General features: G+C 46.5%; 1 protein-coding gene across 1 annotated transcript in view; it reads right to left on the bottom strand.

Moving 5' to 3' along the window:
- ILDR2 (immunoglobulin-like domain containing receptor 2) overlaps positions 1–15,160 on the bottom strand; it is a 33,504-nt gene extending 18,344 nt beyond the window's left edge. Inside the window, exons 1-3 of the mRNA XM_010005482.1 lie at positions 15,142–15,160; positions 7,692–8,024; positions 6,723–6,842 (exon numbers count right to left, since the gene is read on the bottom strand). Of these exons, the coding sequence (XP_010003784.1) occupies positions 6,723–6,842; positions 7,692–8,024; positions 15,142–15,160 (472 nt within the window). The remainder of the gene's footprint in view (positions 1–6,722; positions 6,843–7,691; positions 8,025–15,141) is intronic.
- Between the last annotated feature and the right edge of the window lie 1,540 nt (positions 15,161–16,700).

Here is a 16,700-nt window from a genome sequence, read left to right as displayed (position 1 = left end):
GCACCCAGCCCGCCCAGCACCAGCACCCAGCCCACCCAGCACCCAGCCCGCCCAGCTCCAGCACCCAGCTCCAGCACCCAGCCCACCCAGCAGCCGGAGCCCGCGGGGCCAGGGGATGGGGCTGTCCAGGACCACCGCTCCCAGAAGCCTGACTGGGGGAACGGGCGTGCCCCAAAGCCCGGCAGTAGGTGCTGGAGGGAAGGCCGAGCCCGGGCAGTGCCCGAAGAGAGGGCAGAGCTTCAGGAAGCCAGGGCAGAGCTTCAGAGAGCAAGGCCTTCCTTTGGAAGGCCAGCAGGAAGCCACGGCGATGGTGGCTACCAACCTCCTGGCTCTCTGTGCCCAGGCTGCTCCTGCGGGCATTAAGCCCACGACACTTCTCTCTTTTTGTGTTGTGTTTTGTTTTAAGGAAACCTGCAGGTGGAAGGCTGGGGTTACAATGCAATTGGAGGGGAGAAAACACCTTAGTACAACGCCCTGCCAAGAGCCCATCTGGCTGCACCAGCTCTGCACAGCAGCTCAGTCTGCCTGAGAAAGAGAACCCCAGGCACCCTGAGCCAGGCACAGCACCTGAGGCACAGCTCTGCCCCCCTGCAAGGTGTCCTCTGTGCAAGCTCTCACCACCCAGCCACAGCAGACACCCCTGGGGAAAGAGGCCATAGATGACAGCCCAGTGTCCCAGGCAGCTCTTTTGGACCTAGGAGCTTGTCCTTCTTCCAGCAGAGATCTAGTCACGCTCCTGTCTCTGTTCTCACTGTGCTCCTGGGGGGCTTCACCTGCCCACAGCAGCCTCTCAGCAGGCACCCTGCACATCAGCCAGCCCCAAAGTGCAAAAGAGCCTGCAAGCTCCCAGTCTGCACTGGCAGAGCCCAGTGGGAGAAGTTGGGGAGGAGGAATGGGAGAAGGAAAAGCTGAGGGGGTGCACAGAGCAGATCCAGAAGGTGTGGAGATACAGAAGAGGTGAGCCACGGACAGGAGTTGATAGGCAGGAGGGGGGCAGGTGACAGAGTGGAAGACCAAATAGCAGCAAATCAGGGAGAACCTGAAGTCAAGAAGAGAATTAGGAGAGAGTTTGCAGAGAAAAGACAAGAATAATTGAGGGTAACTAGTGCTCCTGAAAAGAAATGACGACATGAATAAAGTACGTGCAGGTGCAGTCAGGATCGTGGCAATTGGGTAAATATGGGAACATGGTAAATATTGGCAACTGCGTAAGTATGATAAATATTGGGTAAATATGGTAGTAACTGTTGAATTGGTCTCCCTGCTGGAGGCTGCATCTGCAGCCCTACTTGCAGCAGTAGGACCACAAGATCAGCAGCTACAGAAGGAACTATTTCTTCCTCAGTGGCAGAAAAACTTGCCAAGCCATGCCACAGCAAGAGGCTCCTGGCACAGGATACTGCCCTCAGAGGAGGCTGCAAAGGACAGGAGAGGAAGTGTGGCCCTTGTAAATCAGATACTCTTCCAAGAAAGCTGCTGTGAGATTTATTGGGCTCTGCAGTGAGTTTTTCTGGGCTCCCTCTGCTTGGAGTAAACTTTATCCTTTCTTCCGGTCCTTCTTTTCTATTGGAGGGAGAAACGGCAGCAGCCTTTCTTGGAGATCAAAGTTTTAGCAGGCAACAAAGACCTCCAAGGAGGCTGTTGCCATGGCGACCTTAGTAACCGAGGTCTTTTAATCATGCCAGTCTCCTTTGTGAGCAGCGTGTGGCTGTTACTGGCAAATAAGGAGGAAAATGGGAGTAAAAAACCTTAGCAACAAGTAGCACTTCTAAATGGCATGAAATAATTAACTAAGAGTAGCAAGGAGAGGGAATCCAAGGGGGATTGGACCCAGATGATGAGGGTGGCAGCATAGTGGTCAGCAGCAGGGCAGCACCACCTAATGGGGCCAGGACAAGCACTTTGGAGGTGGGAGTGCACCAGTGGCCTTCCTGACATCAACACCTTTTCTGGATTTTTAAATGGAGGACTTCCATGCCTATCACTTCCTTTGCCTGCTGGCACTACCCACCTTAGGTCACCAAAGGTGCAGCTCAAGGTTGGGTCCCTCGCTGTGAAGTTGCTCACAGACACCTCCTCAGGTGACATCTGGCCCTCTCATCCCGAACACATGGCCAGCAGCACTGATGTCTCTGCTAACCGCTGTGACCAGGTAATGGATCGGATGCTACTGGCAGCTCTTCAGCAAAACAAGAGCAAAATCCTAAAACCATCATCATGTGAGGGAAAATTCTGCCAAGACCTTGCCCATCTCCAGAACCACATCAACTTTTATAATATAGTCTCTCCTGGCACATAAGAGACTCCAAACCTGGCTATATTTATAACAGCTATTGAGTCACTTTGCTGAGTAAGAACTGTCTTACTGCATGCCTCACACACATCCCAGTGGAGATTTATCCTCTCTGAAAGCCAACGCATGTCTCTATTAGTACACTAATTACTGTGCAGTATGCTGTGTGTATGAGTATCTACATTCTTTCCTACCTATGGGTGTTAGATTTGATAAATTTTGGTTTTAGCCTATGTCAATATTGGCTGATAAGACAAACTACCAAAAATGTCAGTTTACCAATGTTAAGTGCTAGCTGATTTTGGAAATTAAAAATACGCAAGTGCTAATTGTCATTATTTAAAGCATTACAGCAGGAGAGGCTGAAGCTTCTGAAAGATTAATTACAGAATAATATGTCACTAATATATCATTTATGTCAGCTGCCAAACTGGATGGAAAACAGGCAATAGCTGTCTAGCAAAGCACATGGATCACTCACCCAGGTATCAAACCAACAACTGGGATTAACAGATCACTTTCCTGCTTCTTCCAGGAACTTGACACGTCCTCAGAAATGAAGCCACTGTTTGTGAAGCATGTCTAAGCTATGCAAAATCTTGTCATGCAAACACTGGCGAGCTTGCATAGACCTACGCATTTCAGGGTAGGCAGCTGTGCCTAGTTACACCTACAGCCATTGCTGTATAGGTGTAGCTTCAAAGAGACCAGTACCACTGCTTTCTCAGGGCGCTGCACCTCATTAGTAAATTCCAGCTCTCAGAAAGGCTTACTGGGTTATATGCAATCCTGTGCAATTAAGCTAGAATGCTTCCTTATACGAGCTGGGTCATATGAAGGAAGCTAGGATGGGGTATCTGCTGACGCTGCCCTGAACTCCAGATTGAAAGGTTTCTCCAGGCACCCTGCATCCACTGCAGTGGACTTTAAGGTCAGGGACACTTGCAGATCCCTTCAACAAAGGCTGCAATGAATTACTGAAGCCCATTGACATTCTCATATGAAAAGTAGTACTACCAATAACAATTTGACAAATAGCGCTGTGTTTCAAGAAGCAGGACACTCAGCTGCTAACTACTAAGATAGAAACACAACCTTTTTTCCTTTTAGGATTCAGCCCTTTTGATTCAATCACATTAGTTATAAAAAGTAAAAACGCATAAAGTTGCAAATGGATTCACTAGCCCAGCTTTGATGCCAGCAAAAGGTTCTGCATTCCTAGTAAAATGCAGGCATGCAGAGAGCATCGCTTGACTCCTGTTGCAGAATTGCTAAGTTCTGCACTAGTATAGCCCTGCTGCAGCAGAAGCAGAGTTCACACAGTTTCCAGCATGCTAGACCCCCTTCAGAGATTCCAAATGGCAACAAAACCCAGCACCTTTTAATTTAAATTCTTTCCTTCCTCTGCAGGAGGTTCACTGCCAGCCAATCTTCTTCTGTGTTTCTGAGGCACAGAGGTTACTATCCCTCCTCCCTTGCCTGGACTGATTCCACTAAAGAGGGTTAAAGCCCCTGACTAAGCAAAACCTTCTGAATGGTCTTTTCAGCAAAGCATAAAAGCACGTACTTAACATCAGGTATGCTTTATAAATCCTTTCAGCTTTGTTGAACACAAATGGATATAAATAAACGCTTACATGCTTTTCCGAAATACACCTGAAAGACAGCACATGGGATACTCTGATGCTACTTATAGTTCTCCAGCCTCTTAATGTGTCAAAACTCAACATGCAGTCCCATCATGACCCAGGCTGACTGCCTACTTAGACTTCACTGGAAGCCTGTGATTGCTTCCCTAAGAAAAAAGGAATGCTGTAATCTTTTAATGGTGCGATTCATAGTATAAAAGCAAGATTCGCTACTTCTAGCAAATCAGATTTCTATTAATTTATTGGTTCTATTAGGTATCTACCATTTTTGCCTCTCAGACCTTTCAAGGTTTCTATGTCACATTAAACTGCCCTGTCCTGTTCTCTAACCTAAACACACCTTTCATCTTGACATTAATATAAAAGAACAATAAAGGATATTTTCCTCTTTCCCATTCTAGGTTTTTCTATCCCACTGATAATATGAATGGGTAGAACCTCTGGTCTATTCAAAATTCCAAACTATGCCTAAATCATGCTGCAGGCCCAAAATAAGCAATGTAAACTATATTTTAAAGATGACTGTCAGCCGGGAGCAAACAGCAATGTGCTGTGAGAATCGTAGTGCCTCTCACAGACACTACCCACTACCCATTCACTGCTCCAGCTGCTCTAACAGGGAATCTGGGTTCCACCCAAAGAGCTGCAAACAGCAAAACAGCGAACAAAACCCTTTCACTACGTGTCCTCTAGAACTGTGGAACTGCTCCAAACTACACTTGTACTCACTGTCTCCCTGCAAGTCACTAATATCTAGCAGAGCAGTAGGATGGAATAAAAAATGTCCTGGAAGATGCCAAAATATTAACAAATTGGATTTTCACCACTGGCTGCTTCCTTCTTTAGCCATCAATGGTGAGAGGTAAAGGAAAGGGAAGAAAAAATACCAGCAAAGAAGGAAAATAGTAAGGTGGGGAGGGAAAGGAAGGAAAATGGGTAGGTAATCTGGAGTTGCTCCAAAAGCTGGAATATTGCCTTCGTACACACTACTCAGGAAAAGAAACAAACACAAGCTGCGCTAAACAGCATGAGGCAGAACAAAGTATGCCCACGACAAGTATGCTTTCATGCTGCTGCCAAACTTAGCAGAGCACTGCACAGAGTGCAAGGTCAGACCCACAGGCTGTAAGCAGTGAACAGAAAAGTAGATCCAGTCAAGGTAACGCAGCCTAAGCTACGCATTTCCTCCCAACGTAACTACAGCAAGCTGGGGCTGGGGACATCAAGCCAGCCTTAGAGGTGGTAATGTCTTTGTTTCCCCCCATATAGTCTTCTGTACACACTGAAACACAGATTCTTCCTGTTACCATGGCACTGTTTCATCACTGGTGTCTGACTACAGTTGTAGACACAGATAAGAGAAGACACCAAACCCTGGACAGGAAGGTGAAGACAGGACAAAATTCCGCAGCCCATCACCACACAGCCACGGACAGTTCCTCTGGGGAGGCTATGGAGCAGCTACAACAGCCACCTGGCAGAGATAACCTCACGTGAACTAACCCAGGTCAGTCTTGGGCCTGTTATTAACTAGCATATAATCCAAAGTCATACTGTGGATTTAGACAGGGGTATGACACTGTTTTCTGGGGGCACCCATTCTGCAGTTGTCCGTTGTTTGACTGACATTGGAAGAGTGAGGAGAGGTGATGGCACTGTTAAAGTCACTCACTGAAGCCAATCAATCAGGTTTACTTTGTGAAGACAACTACAGCTCCAAAAACAAATGCCAGTTAAACTCCAGCCTTAGCCATGAGAGCAAGAGCAAATGACAGACATGTTCTACTGTATGCCTCTACATATCACCTACACGCTATAGACCCAAGCTTTTTAAAATTTCCTTCAAAGCATGTACAGAACCTATACACCCAAGAACCACACAAGTACAGTGATCAGACAAACATTGGTGTCAGCACATCTTAAGGTAAGTTGGAAAAAACTCATCTTACTCTCCTGGGACTAGCCTAGGGGTGAAATACTACAGCTGCCTCAAGACAGTGTCAACAACTGTCCTTGAAAGGCACACTCCGCTCTGCTTTTCTCCCTTAGCTGGGATGGATGCTTTTTGACCTTCAGAGTGAGCTGGACTATGGATGGCATCAGTGAAAGCTAACCCTGCAAATAGGAAAGAAACTGATCCTGCTCACCAGACTGCTCAAGGGAGTTCAAAAGAAACAGAGCCAAGCACACATACAGAGGAGCACACAGGTCCTTTCAGTGGCAGCTAAAGCTGACATTTGATTAGGGTGATTGTGAAACTGCACCTCTAACTGGTCAAGTATAACTAGGTAGATAGAAAAATCTCCCAAATTGACACAGTCAAGCACAAAAGCACAATGCTTCTTGACATCCTCTCAGGTCAGAAGAGTGGGATGAAGGGGATGTTAAAAGCAAAAAGCATATGATTTCATATCTTCTGGCTGTTTATTTTTAAAAGACTGTCTCAAGTGTTCACTTTGCTTCGAGTTTATGGTTTTATGCCTTAAAAACAACGGTTCTGCATTTCCACAGCCCTGCACTTTCTGTAGTCATTTACACCTGTGTAACGTGTGAGCAGTGTGGGTGTAAACATTACTATTCTGGTTTGGTACCATTTGCCACCCACTTTGCCTAGGTGTGAATGCCTGCACAAGGTGAAGGCAATGGTGAAGGTACTGCAGGGACTGTTTTGCATAGATCTTACACCCATACTAACATGGTGCACAGATCTGTAGAGAGAGCAAGAGAGCAGAAGATACACCAACTACTTGCTGAAAAAGGAATCTGGCAAGAGGGCTTACCAAGCACAAGCAGCTCCACCGATTCTTCATTCTTGCCCTCCACATCATCCGGTGTGATAATAAGGCAGTAATAGAGCCCACTGTCACCCCACATCAACTTCCCAATCTGAAGGTCTGCATCTGGAAGGCAAAAAAGAGAAGTCAGGCTTTCTCCCCCACACCTATAGGAGTGAAGTGATGAAAGCCCTGGGTCACAGGCCCCTTGTCCTAAATCCATTTAATTTCCTTACTAAGAAGTGAGGTTAACCTTATCCAGAATATTACAGGATTCAGGAAAATAAAACTCTTCCCCTTACTGAGGCTGATCACATGGTCTCCACACCAATGAGCCTCCACTTCTGGCTAGGTGGCCTCCCAAGTCAAGCAGAAGCCTTGCACTTTTGAGGGACAAGGTCTCTCACACAGCTTTCCAGAATAAATGTTTAAGGACCCTGCCACCCTCCATCTCCACCCAACCTGACTTCACCCATGGAAATCTCTTCCTTTCACACTGCCCAAGGCTGCATGTTTAGGCTTATGAGGGGGTAAGATGGCGAAGTCCAGAGTTGAGCAAACATGAGGTGTAGGATTCTTCTGGAACTGGGAAAAAAAATCTATGGAGTTTTCAAGAAAGAAAAACCTAGCACACAGAGACTGAATTCACACCTCTCTTGCTGGCACCCCTTTGTTAAGGAAAATCTATATACGGAGCAACATGCAGAAGCCAGGAATAAAAATCTTCCACTGCATCAAAGGGAAAAAAACACTTTATCAGGGTTGGAGATCTACACAGAGTCAGATGAAGGGAAGCACCAAAGTAAATAACCTTTGGGTCTGAGGTTGGCTGGTTGAATCCTAAATCTCTGAAATACAACAGCTCCCTTCCAGGAGCCTTTTCTAAGGGAGTTAATTGCTGCCAGCCTCTAGTGTCCCAAATTGCTAAGCGTCCATTCCAACACCCACCAAGCATCACTGGGGTAGGAGAGTTACCGTGGACAATGCTGACATCTCTTTCCTTATAGAAGTCCCCTATAGTGACGGCAGATCCTTGTTTGGAGGCCACGACACGGACTGTCCTCCTGCTGTCCACACAGTCCAGGTAGGGATCCCAGTCCAGGTTCCTCTTGCTCATTGTTTGTAAACCAGAAGTTGCCATACCCAAAGCTTCTCCCACCCGGTCTTGGCAGTAAGACTTAAACCTCCACTGTACCACAGCTGGTTGGGTGGAAGAAGTAGAGAAATGGCAACGAAGCAGAGCAGGCTGAAACAACATGGCCACCTTCTTCTTCTCAGGCACGGTGACCTGCAACCCTTCCACCTCAGCTGAAAGACAAAAACATGAGTATTACATGCCTTGGTGTTAGTTGAAGAGGGAGCTACTGCATTTTATCATAGTATTATTCTCCCCAAGTAGATACAATTCAAATGTCCATGTATTTCAGGTGCCAGGGAACAACACTTCTCCATGCAGGTAAGCATGGACGCTGGCAGCAGAAATAAACTTGTTTTTTTCATAGCCTACTGCCACAGATATAGCGTGATGGGGTTTAAGGTTCAAATGAACCACCCTTATGCTCTGTCCTAACACAGTGCTGTGATGATTCACAGCTTTTGTGGCAGGCTCACAGATAAGGAAGAGATATTTTAGGGATAGGCATATTCCACTTCTACAGCAGGTCAGCCAAGGGGCCAGATCTTGAGTCTATAACAATCCCAGTGCAGACTAAGCTACCCCATACCCAATTTTGGTGGCATCACACCTCCTCTTTGAGGGCTGGGCAGCACACAGTGCCTGGCCCAGCCTGCTGTGCACTGGTGCCCAGTTAGGGCTGCTTCCTCTGCCAAACTCTAGAGATGCATGAAGGAGTGGATCCAAATCAAACAGCTCCTGCCAGGGCTGGCATGTAGCACTGAGAGAAATTGGTCCACGTGGGAGGTGTGGAGAAAAATGGCCCAAACACTCAAGTTTTTCACATTCCCAGGGAGGAGATGGATTTCAACATGTCATATTTATCTACCAGCTGACGAGAGAGCTGCAGCCTGGAGCTGATGTATTAAGGCCTCAGAGAAGACGCATGGGACTGCTGCCACATCTTTGTGCAGCTTAGGAAGACTTGGTGAGCAATGCCAGCAGAGAGCCCTCGGGGGAGTGAGGTACTCCATCTACCCACCAAGGAATGGCCAAAACCTCCCACGCATGCCCTTCATTGCTTCCCTCCTTCTTGTGCTGCAGGCGGCAACGACTGAGAGCACTTACTCAACACTGGTAACACACGCTGACACTTTCCCAAGCAGGGATGTCCCAGCCTGTGGAGGCACAGCGAAGGAGCAAAGAGAGAGGGGCATCTAAGAAAGAGGATGTTTGCCACCATGGACAGTTCTGCAGCTGAGAGGCAGCAGCACCTGACAGTGGCAATTTGTTGGAGAAACGGGAACTGGTTTCAGTATGGGAAATGTTGATAATGGCAGCTCCCTACACTCAGTTACCATACACCCCAAGGCAGTGCACAGCAACAAAGAGCACAAGACACAAGGAAATATTCAAGGGGATCTTTTCACAACATCAGGAGGCACTCATGGATTTAAAGAAAGCTTAAGAAGGAATGGAAGACTGAGGAGAAAGAAATGCTTCCTGATGTCAGGAAGCAGTAGGAGAGAAGGACAAATGGCAAGAAAGAACAGACAGAGTAAAGATAAATTATCAGGGTAAGTACAGGAAGCAAAACGATAAGCAGGACAACAATGATGGAAGCAGGAAGCTTACGTTCAGCTGGAAGAAGTTGGAAGGTTTCTCAGCCTAGGTCAAAATAATTTCAAAGGGCTGGAGCCAGGTTGCAGGAGATCAGTAAATTATGTAGACATGAGAAGAAGCTGAGTCAGCAAAAATAAAGCACCCACTCCAGAAACTAGAGATGAAAAGGAGATGGAAGCTGGCAAAAGAAAGTGAAATAGCAGGACGTATCTTTAGGATGGAGAAAAAAAGGCATAGACTAAAGTACTGGAGCTTAAAGCAGATAGAGCAATAAATGCATCAACAGTATAACAACAGCAGGCATGAAGAGAAAAGGTCAAGTTGGAGATGCCTGCAGACCTGAAAAGTAAAAGCAAGCAAAGATCTCATGATCATGAGCAAGAACCAAAGGGAATTGGAGAGATTGGACCAACACTGGATATTAATTTCAACAAGTTATCAATGTCCAAACTATAAAACACATCAGGGATAAAAACACACTATTGAGAGAACCTAGGGGAAAGCATACTTCAGAGAGACAAAGATAGCCCCTGATACTAACAAAGACTTACTACTAGTAAGATATAGGCAGGATTTAACCCTGGGGACTACTCTGTAAAGGCTCGGAGCACACAAGGGTGCTATGGCATTTGCACAGGAACACTGTATTATGCATATAATTATCGCATGACACAATGCATATCGTACTTGTGCCATGTTGAAATTGCACAGGAGATGCCACTAGTTTTGCCAGAAATGCCTGGACCCAAATCCAAACACAGAAGTGTGGGTGTTCTCCAGAGTACCACAAAACACAGCTGAGGTCCCAACTAGAGGCTCTCACAGGAGAGGCAGATGCATGAGCAGCTCCTCTACTTTCCTGAGGCGTAGGCAGAGACATAACTCAAGAAGCAGCTGCTGGGACATTTCTGCCAGGCCTCCTGCTCCCAGGGACAAGAGGGGCCAGGTGGCACTAAGAGAATGTCAGCACTTGCTTCTTAAGGTGAACCAAGTGGCAATGTCTTATTCTCTCCTCTCCAGAGACCCATGCTTCCCAAGGTTGCATCTTAATGCAACAGACACGACAAACACCTCAAAAAACTAATGGGTTCAGCTTAGACCTGTATCTGGCAGCTCTGTGGCTGATCCCATGCAGTCTGTGACCAAAGCCAGCATGTGACATGCGTTGGTCAAGTGACTCATCACGTTACTTCAGCTTCAGGGATAAAACAGTGACACAGTGAATATTTAAATCTTTCCCTTGTGAATCGAGTATGCTGCTTAGTAAACACAGTGCTTTCAGCTAACCATGCACCATAGCCCTCCTTCCCCGTTAATGAGATTAATGAGTTTGGCAAGCCAGGGACTGCTTTAATAAATGATTAGCTGAGCTTTAGCAAATTCTCATCTGACTAACTTTCTGCACCCCACCCCCATGTGAATGCCTGTATCAAGAGAAGAGAAGAAAAGAAAAGCAGCCCTTGGAAAAACACATAATTTTTTTTCTCTACCCAAAAGCATTTGGGAGATGTGCAGTAAATTACCTGGCATCTTCTATATCCTGTCCCAAGCTCTTTATTAACTTTTAAATTATTCTCTTAAAATTCTTTCAAAAAATAGCATTTAAGAGCAACACGGTGCCTCAAATTGAGACCAGAGCAGTGGAAACTCTAGATCTATTCAAGTCAAATTATATATAATTAAATACAGCTGAACTGGGAAATTATACACCTGCTATTTCCTCTGGAAAAAAAAAATAAAATCGGAATTGAGTCATGTAATACGTCACTGCTGTAACAGCATCCATCAGAAAGGCCAACAGGATGTTTGACTGCCTGAAGACATGATGGTGGCTTTACACCTATCAGTTTTGTCCATGCCCATGAGGCCTGTTTAAGACTTCCTCATCAAGAAGAAGATACTGAACTCAAAAATCTTCAAGAGGTGACCCAAGATAAGAAAAGCTTCAGTTGTATCACAGGACAGAACTCTGGGCTGTGTATGTAGCAAAACAAAACAAAACAAAACAAAAAAAATAGAGTGAGAGATGTGAAAAAGGATGACAAGCCACCGTCATAGCTCTTTGTCTAGTTTTTTAGAAGTAGAACTAAAAAGAACTGAACTGTGCTCTGCTATGTTTTGACAAATACAGACAGAGCAAGATTAGCCCTTAATTCAAAGTCATTGTGGAAATATAATTGCTGCACTCCAGAGAAGCAACCTGTTCACTGTGAATTTCACAATGTTTGAACTTTCACAAGAAAAATCTCGCTCATGGGGGTCTCAAGACTACATGACAATTTTACTTGTCCTCCTTATTGTTCTCTTAGATTCCCAGAAAAAAGGTCTGCCAATATTAATGAAGTGCATCCTAAAAACACAGGTATCCTTACCCTCAGTGGATAAAAAGAATCTGGGTTATGTGTGTCTGTTCATGTGTATATACATACTCCCAGAGAAAGAGCTTAAAAATAATCATAGTTTAGGAATGTGATTGTATGGGGTTTGTCTCTTTCTCATTGGCAATTTGTATTTGTCTCCATTTGCTGATTCTGTTCCTGAACTACCCTCAGATTATGCATTCAAACCACACAATATTACACACAAGCTATCACCAAGACATTTTAGTGACGATTAAAGACAGTTCCAGGAAGTGATCATAGAAGGGGATATTTGTTAGGGCACATTTGAGCCTTGTGAGCCCGATCTTCAGAAGCACCTTCCATGAGTAAAGGAGAGAAGGCAATTGTAATGTGGTAACTTAGGCTCTCACTTTTCAGTTGCCCTCCAGAAGAGCCTATGCCTCCCTAAGGCAAGATGAATCCCAACAAGATTTAGCTTCACACAGCCTGCAATTATCCTTTATTAATAGAATGAGAGAATCATAGCATGCTATAGGTTGGAAAGGTCCTTGAAGATCATCTAATTACAATAAGGTTGGTCAGAAGCACTAATCCCTGTAAAAAGCAGCAAAGCCAAACACTGTAGTCCAGTGCAATAGGTCTCAGGCTGCATGCTTCTAGCACGTAAGATTAAGTCCAAGAGAAGGCACACACATTGTTCTTCAGGCCAGCATGGGTCTCCCTATCTGCACACACATCTCATCCCTTCCTTTGCAATTATTTGGATCACACTACAGCTTGCCTGAGGCAGTACAGCTGATGCTACGAAATTACAAAAGTTACATCTCCCGATTTTATGCACTTTTATTGATAGGAGTGTCAGTTGTGCACACAGGAAATTAGAACTCCTGAGGCCCTGAACCAGGCACCTCAGGAAAACTATTCCTAGACCTAAGTGTTTTGGCAGAAAAGCACACTTTCATCAGTAAGAGATAGTGCTCCTAGGGTAGTTTATTTAATTTCCCCAAACAAAATAAACCGCTGGGCAAAAGGATGCCAAATATTTCAAATTTTTTTGTGCCTTTGCGACTACGCATTGATTAAAAGTGTTCCTCTCCCCTACTGCTGAATACAGGCATATCATCTACACCTTCAAATGTGGATGGAGCCTGAATCAGGAAGTGCAAGATCTGGGCTTTGAGCCTGAAGTCAGAGATGAGAAACAGATGTATGAACAGGTGAATGGAGAGCCAGTGGGATCACTGAGATTGTGTTGTACAGATTCTTGCCTATTCATGCTGGACCAAATCCATCCATGCAACTAATCAGCAGAAGCCACCACCATCAGATTGTGCTGAGTGGCTTACTGGAAATTAATTGGATGTCTTGGTCTGGTTCCTATCGGACTTGTACTCCTAGCTCCATGGCCATTAATTGTCAACTTTTTCAGTCCGCAAGAAACCAATGCTTAAACAGGTTAGCTGCAGCTGAGGTGAAAGCATGGTACTGCTTTTTACAGCTCTATAGCAAAACTGAGAATTTTGGCTCCCTATTTAACCTGAAAAGGGGCAAAAGCAAAGCAGAGATAAGCATGGCCTTGCACAGCCAGAGCTCCCAGCACAGACCCTCAAGATGAGAACACTCCACGCAGGACACAGCACAGACTCTGCAAACTGACTGCAGCAGACATCGGACTATTCCTTAGCCTTCCCCATTCTCTGTGATACTGTCCACAGATATTCCATTCTCCTGACTTCTCTAGGGAAGTATACTGACTGCACTGAAATGGCTTTATGCAGGGACTGCATAAAGGCTTTCACAAGAGCTAAGGACATTTCATGGGCTTCTCTAGGTACTGGTCTCTTCCCCAGCTTCCCTGCGCTCACTAAACCCTCCTACAACCTGCCTCTGCCACGAATTCACAAAAAGTTAACACTGAATATTTACAGGTGAATTATCTCAGCTTTGGCCACCAGATCAAATCCATCCTGTATTATTACTGTCTGAAAGCTGTTACAATTGTCAAAAAGGATCTTGGTGTACAGCCTCAGTTCAGCATCCAAGAAACCATCCCCAGAGCTACCACTCAGCAACTGGTCATCACCAGAAGCCTCAGAACAAAGGAAATGGGAACAGTCTCTCCGAGCCTGATAACACGAAGCCATAACACCTGTGCTTGGAATGGCATTGGATTTCCCACCAGTGTCAAGTCCCACTCAAGGTGATCTCACAGGAAGAAAAAGAAAAATGTGGTATTTCCTGCCAGCAACACTACATTTACGCTGTGTGCAGCCAGTCAAGGGAAGACAGATGAATACTTTAAATGAGGGCAGGTAAAACAGTCCATCCATTTCCCTGCCTTCCCAAGAAGACTGCCAGTTGGCCAGAAAACAGCAAAGCACAACTATGCATGCCCTCTGCCTCCTCTCCTAAACTGTGGCTGGGAAAGCAAAGATAGTAAATCTACCTGCCTTTGCATCATACCATTACATTGTAGTGGCTCGTCTGCACAGGGTGAGTAAACAGGTTCCAAGTGCTAAATTACTAGTGAAAAATTACTTCCCAGGGAGAGAAAAACACATTTTAATGTGGACAGTCTTCTAAGCTTCTTATCTTTCCAAGCTTAGTCTAAGTCATAAGGCAGAAAAAAATTTGCTCTGATTGTTTTGTAGTTAACGCTGGAGTTCAGTCTCCAATGCAACACTCCTCTCTAGTTTTAAATGCATTAGGAATTAAAATATTGAAAATACTACTGATAAACATACTGATAAATGGGTTCATTCCAGAATCAAGCTGCACTTGGTAGTTTACAAGAACCTGCTTTACACAGGGCCTTAAAGATACCTGACAAATTGTACCTTCTTTTTGTAGAATGAGAACACAGTTCCACACAGAGCCTATCCCATGACACTTCAAAAGAAGAAATAAAGGATGACCTGCTCTTCATCTTTTTGCTGTTGTTATTAAAATAGTAGCTTTAGGCACACGAGAGAGCAGGGCAGGGAGAAGCCAAACCAAAGCCACTGTATCTCATGCAGGATTTTTGAAATTGCAGAGAAGTCGCAACGAACAAAACCAAACAAAAGATAAACGCAGGAGCCAAAAATTAAAGGCAAACAAAGGACAGAAAGGAATTACTGCTGGCGGAAAGGAACTGCAAGTACTGATTAGAAATTTCTCAGCCCACTTTGAGGAGGGAGGAGGGGAGAAAAGGGGGCGAGAGCCTCTCTCTTTCTTGCTCCCTTTTGTCTCTCTGCTTCCTCCCCATCTTACACTCCATCTCTTGCCCTGGCCCTGTAACCTCCCAACCCCCACTTCTCCACCCCAGAGTGGAGTTTACCACTCCAGCTGGATTAGGGCTCCTTACCTTTGTGCAGACCTTTCATTCCTTTACACAGAGGAAGAACCTGAATTCGTGTTTGCAAACCTCTCCCCCTTTTCTGTGCACACGCATACATGCTCACGCTCACTCACACACTCTCCTTCACTTATCTGCTTTCCCTCAGCCACGAGAAAGGACAGCAATGCCTGCGCTGTCCCTGGGGAGGCAGGAGGCTGGAGGGGAGCACGCCGACACCGACACCGGCTGCCTCCATCTCTCAGCACTCGGCTGTGGCTAACCTGTTGCCTGCTGGAAGCCTGTCCCTGCTGGCAGTCCACAGCACCAGCGTCAGGCAGTCCTGTCTGAAAAGCCCAGGACTAGAGGAGACTGGAAGGTCTTCCTACTGCAGCAGCACCTCTCGCTCTGCGTAGACCTTGCACGCTCCAAACTGCAGTCGCTGCCAAAATCATGAGCTACCTTTAATGGAGTGAGAAAGGTGTCAACAGCCCAGCCATTTAGCTTGATGGAAAAGTCCTGATACAGCCAAACAGGTCCAGATAATGAAGCTCTTTAAAAAGAGGGAGGAATGTAATGTCATGTTTATCTACACCCTGTCCTCTTTTACCAGTCCCTGAATGCTATTTATCAGCACACTACTATGGCTAGCAGGAAAGGAGTGGTAGTTGTGGGGGCACTGGCACTCCAGCCCAGCTCAGTGAAGCAAGGACACATTTGGAAGCAGCCAAACGGCAGGGAGGGAGGCAAGGAGGGAGGCAAGGAGAGAGGATGAGCTGGAAGCTGCAGAAGCCCCAGACAAGGCAGTGAAACCCTGGAAGGGAGCAGTAGGCAGGCACCAGTGTTGAAGATGACTCAGAGTGAAAAAGCAAGGAAAGGGGTGGGTGGGTGGTGGGCGAGAGGTGTTATGACTAAAAGCCGAATTTACTGCTTGTGAATCCTAAATCTGAATAGGAAGAGGGAAGAGCCTGAGGTCTTTTTTGTGGGATACATTGGCGCTGGTGGGAAATATATGCCACTCAATCCACGTGTGTCTTTTTCTTCTTTCAGCCTGTAACCAGTCTGCCTAGCTAAGTCAGCGTGCTCTTAAACCCTCTCGCCCGTGCCTGGTTTGCTGCTGCAAGGGCCCAGAGGAGGCAGATCCTGCCGCTGACCTGACAGGACTCCCTCTTTCTCCCCGATTCCCGCCTGCCCTCCCGCTCTCACTCCGCTGTATTCCCTATCCTTGCTGTCCAGCGCTCAGACCCCCTCACTTTTCAGCTTGTTCCCCCCGCCCTCTCTCTATGGAAGAAGCCCCTCTGCTCCCTCCCCGGCTCCCCCCGCTCAGGGCGGGCCTGCCCTCCCTGGGGCCGGCCGGGCGGGAGGCGGCTGGAGGAGGCGATCCCGTCCTGCGCTCACACGGGCCTGGGCACGGCTGCACCGCCACCGGGAAGGCCGGAGGTCCTGCCCCCCTGGAACGGCGGGGCAGATGCAGGGAAGCCCCCTCCCCGCACACCTCTGTTAGACGGCGTGTGCGGCCCGAACACCGGGAAAGGAGAAGTTCCTGCGATTGTTCCCGGCCTGGCGTGGGCGGGCCGGGGGGGGGAGGC

This window comes from Chaetura pelagica, unplaced genomic scaffold, assembly GCF_000747805.2.
Source record: "Chaetura pelagica isolate M959 unplaced genomic scaffold, ChaPel_1.0 scaffold39, whole genome shotgun sequence".
Lineage (NCBI taxonomy): Eukaryota > Metazoa > Chordata > Aves > Apodiformes > Apodidae > Chaetura > Chaetura pelagica.
The sequence above is the reverse complement of the archived record's forward strand: the minus strand, read 5'-3'. Positions and strand labels throughout refer to the sequence as shown.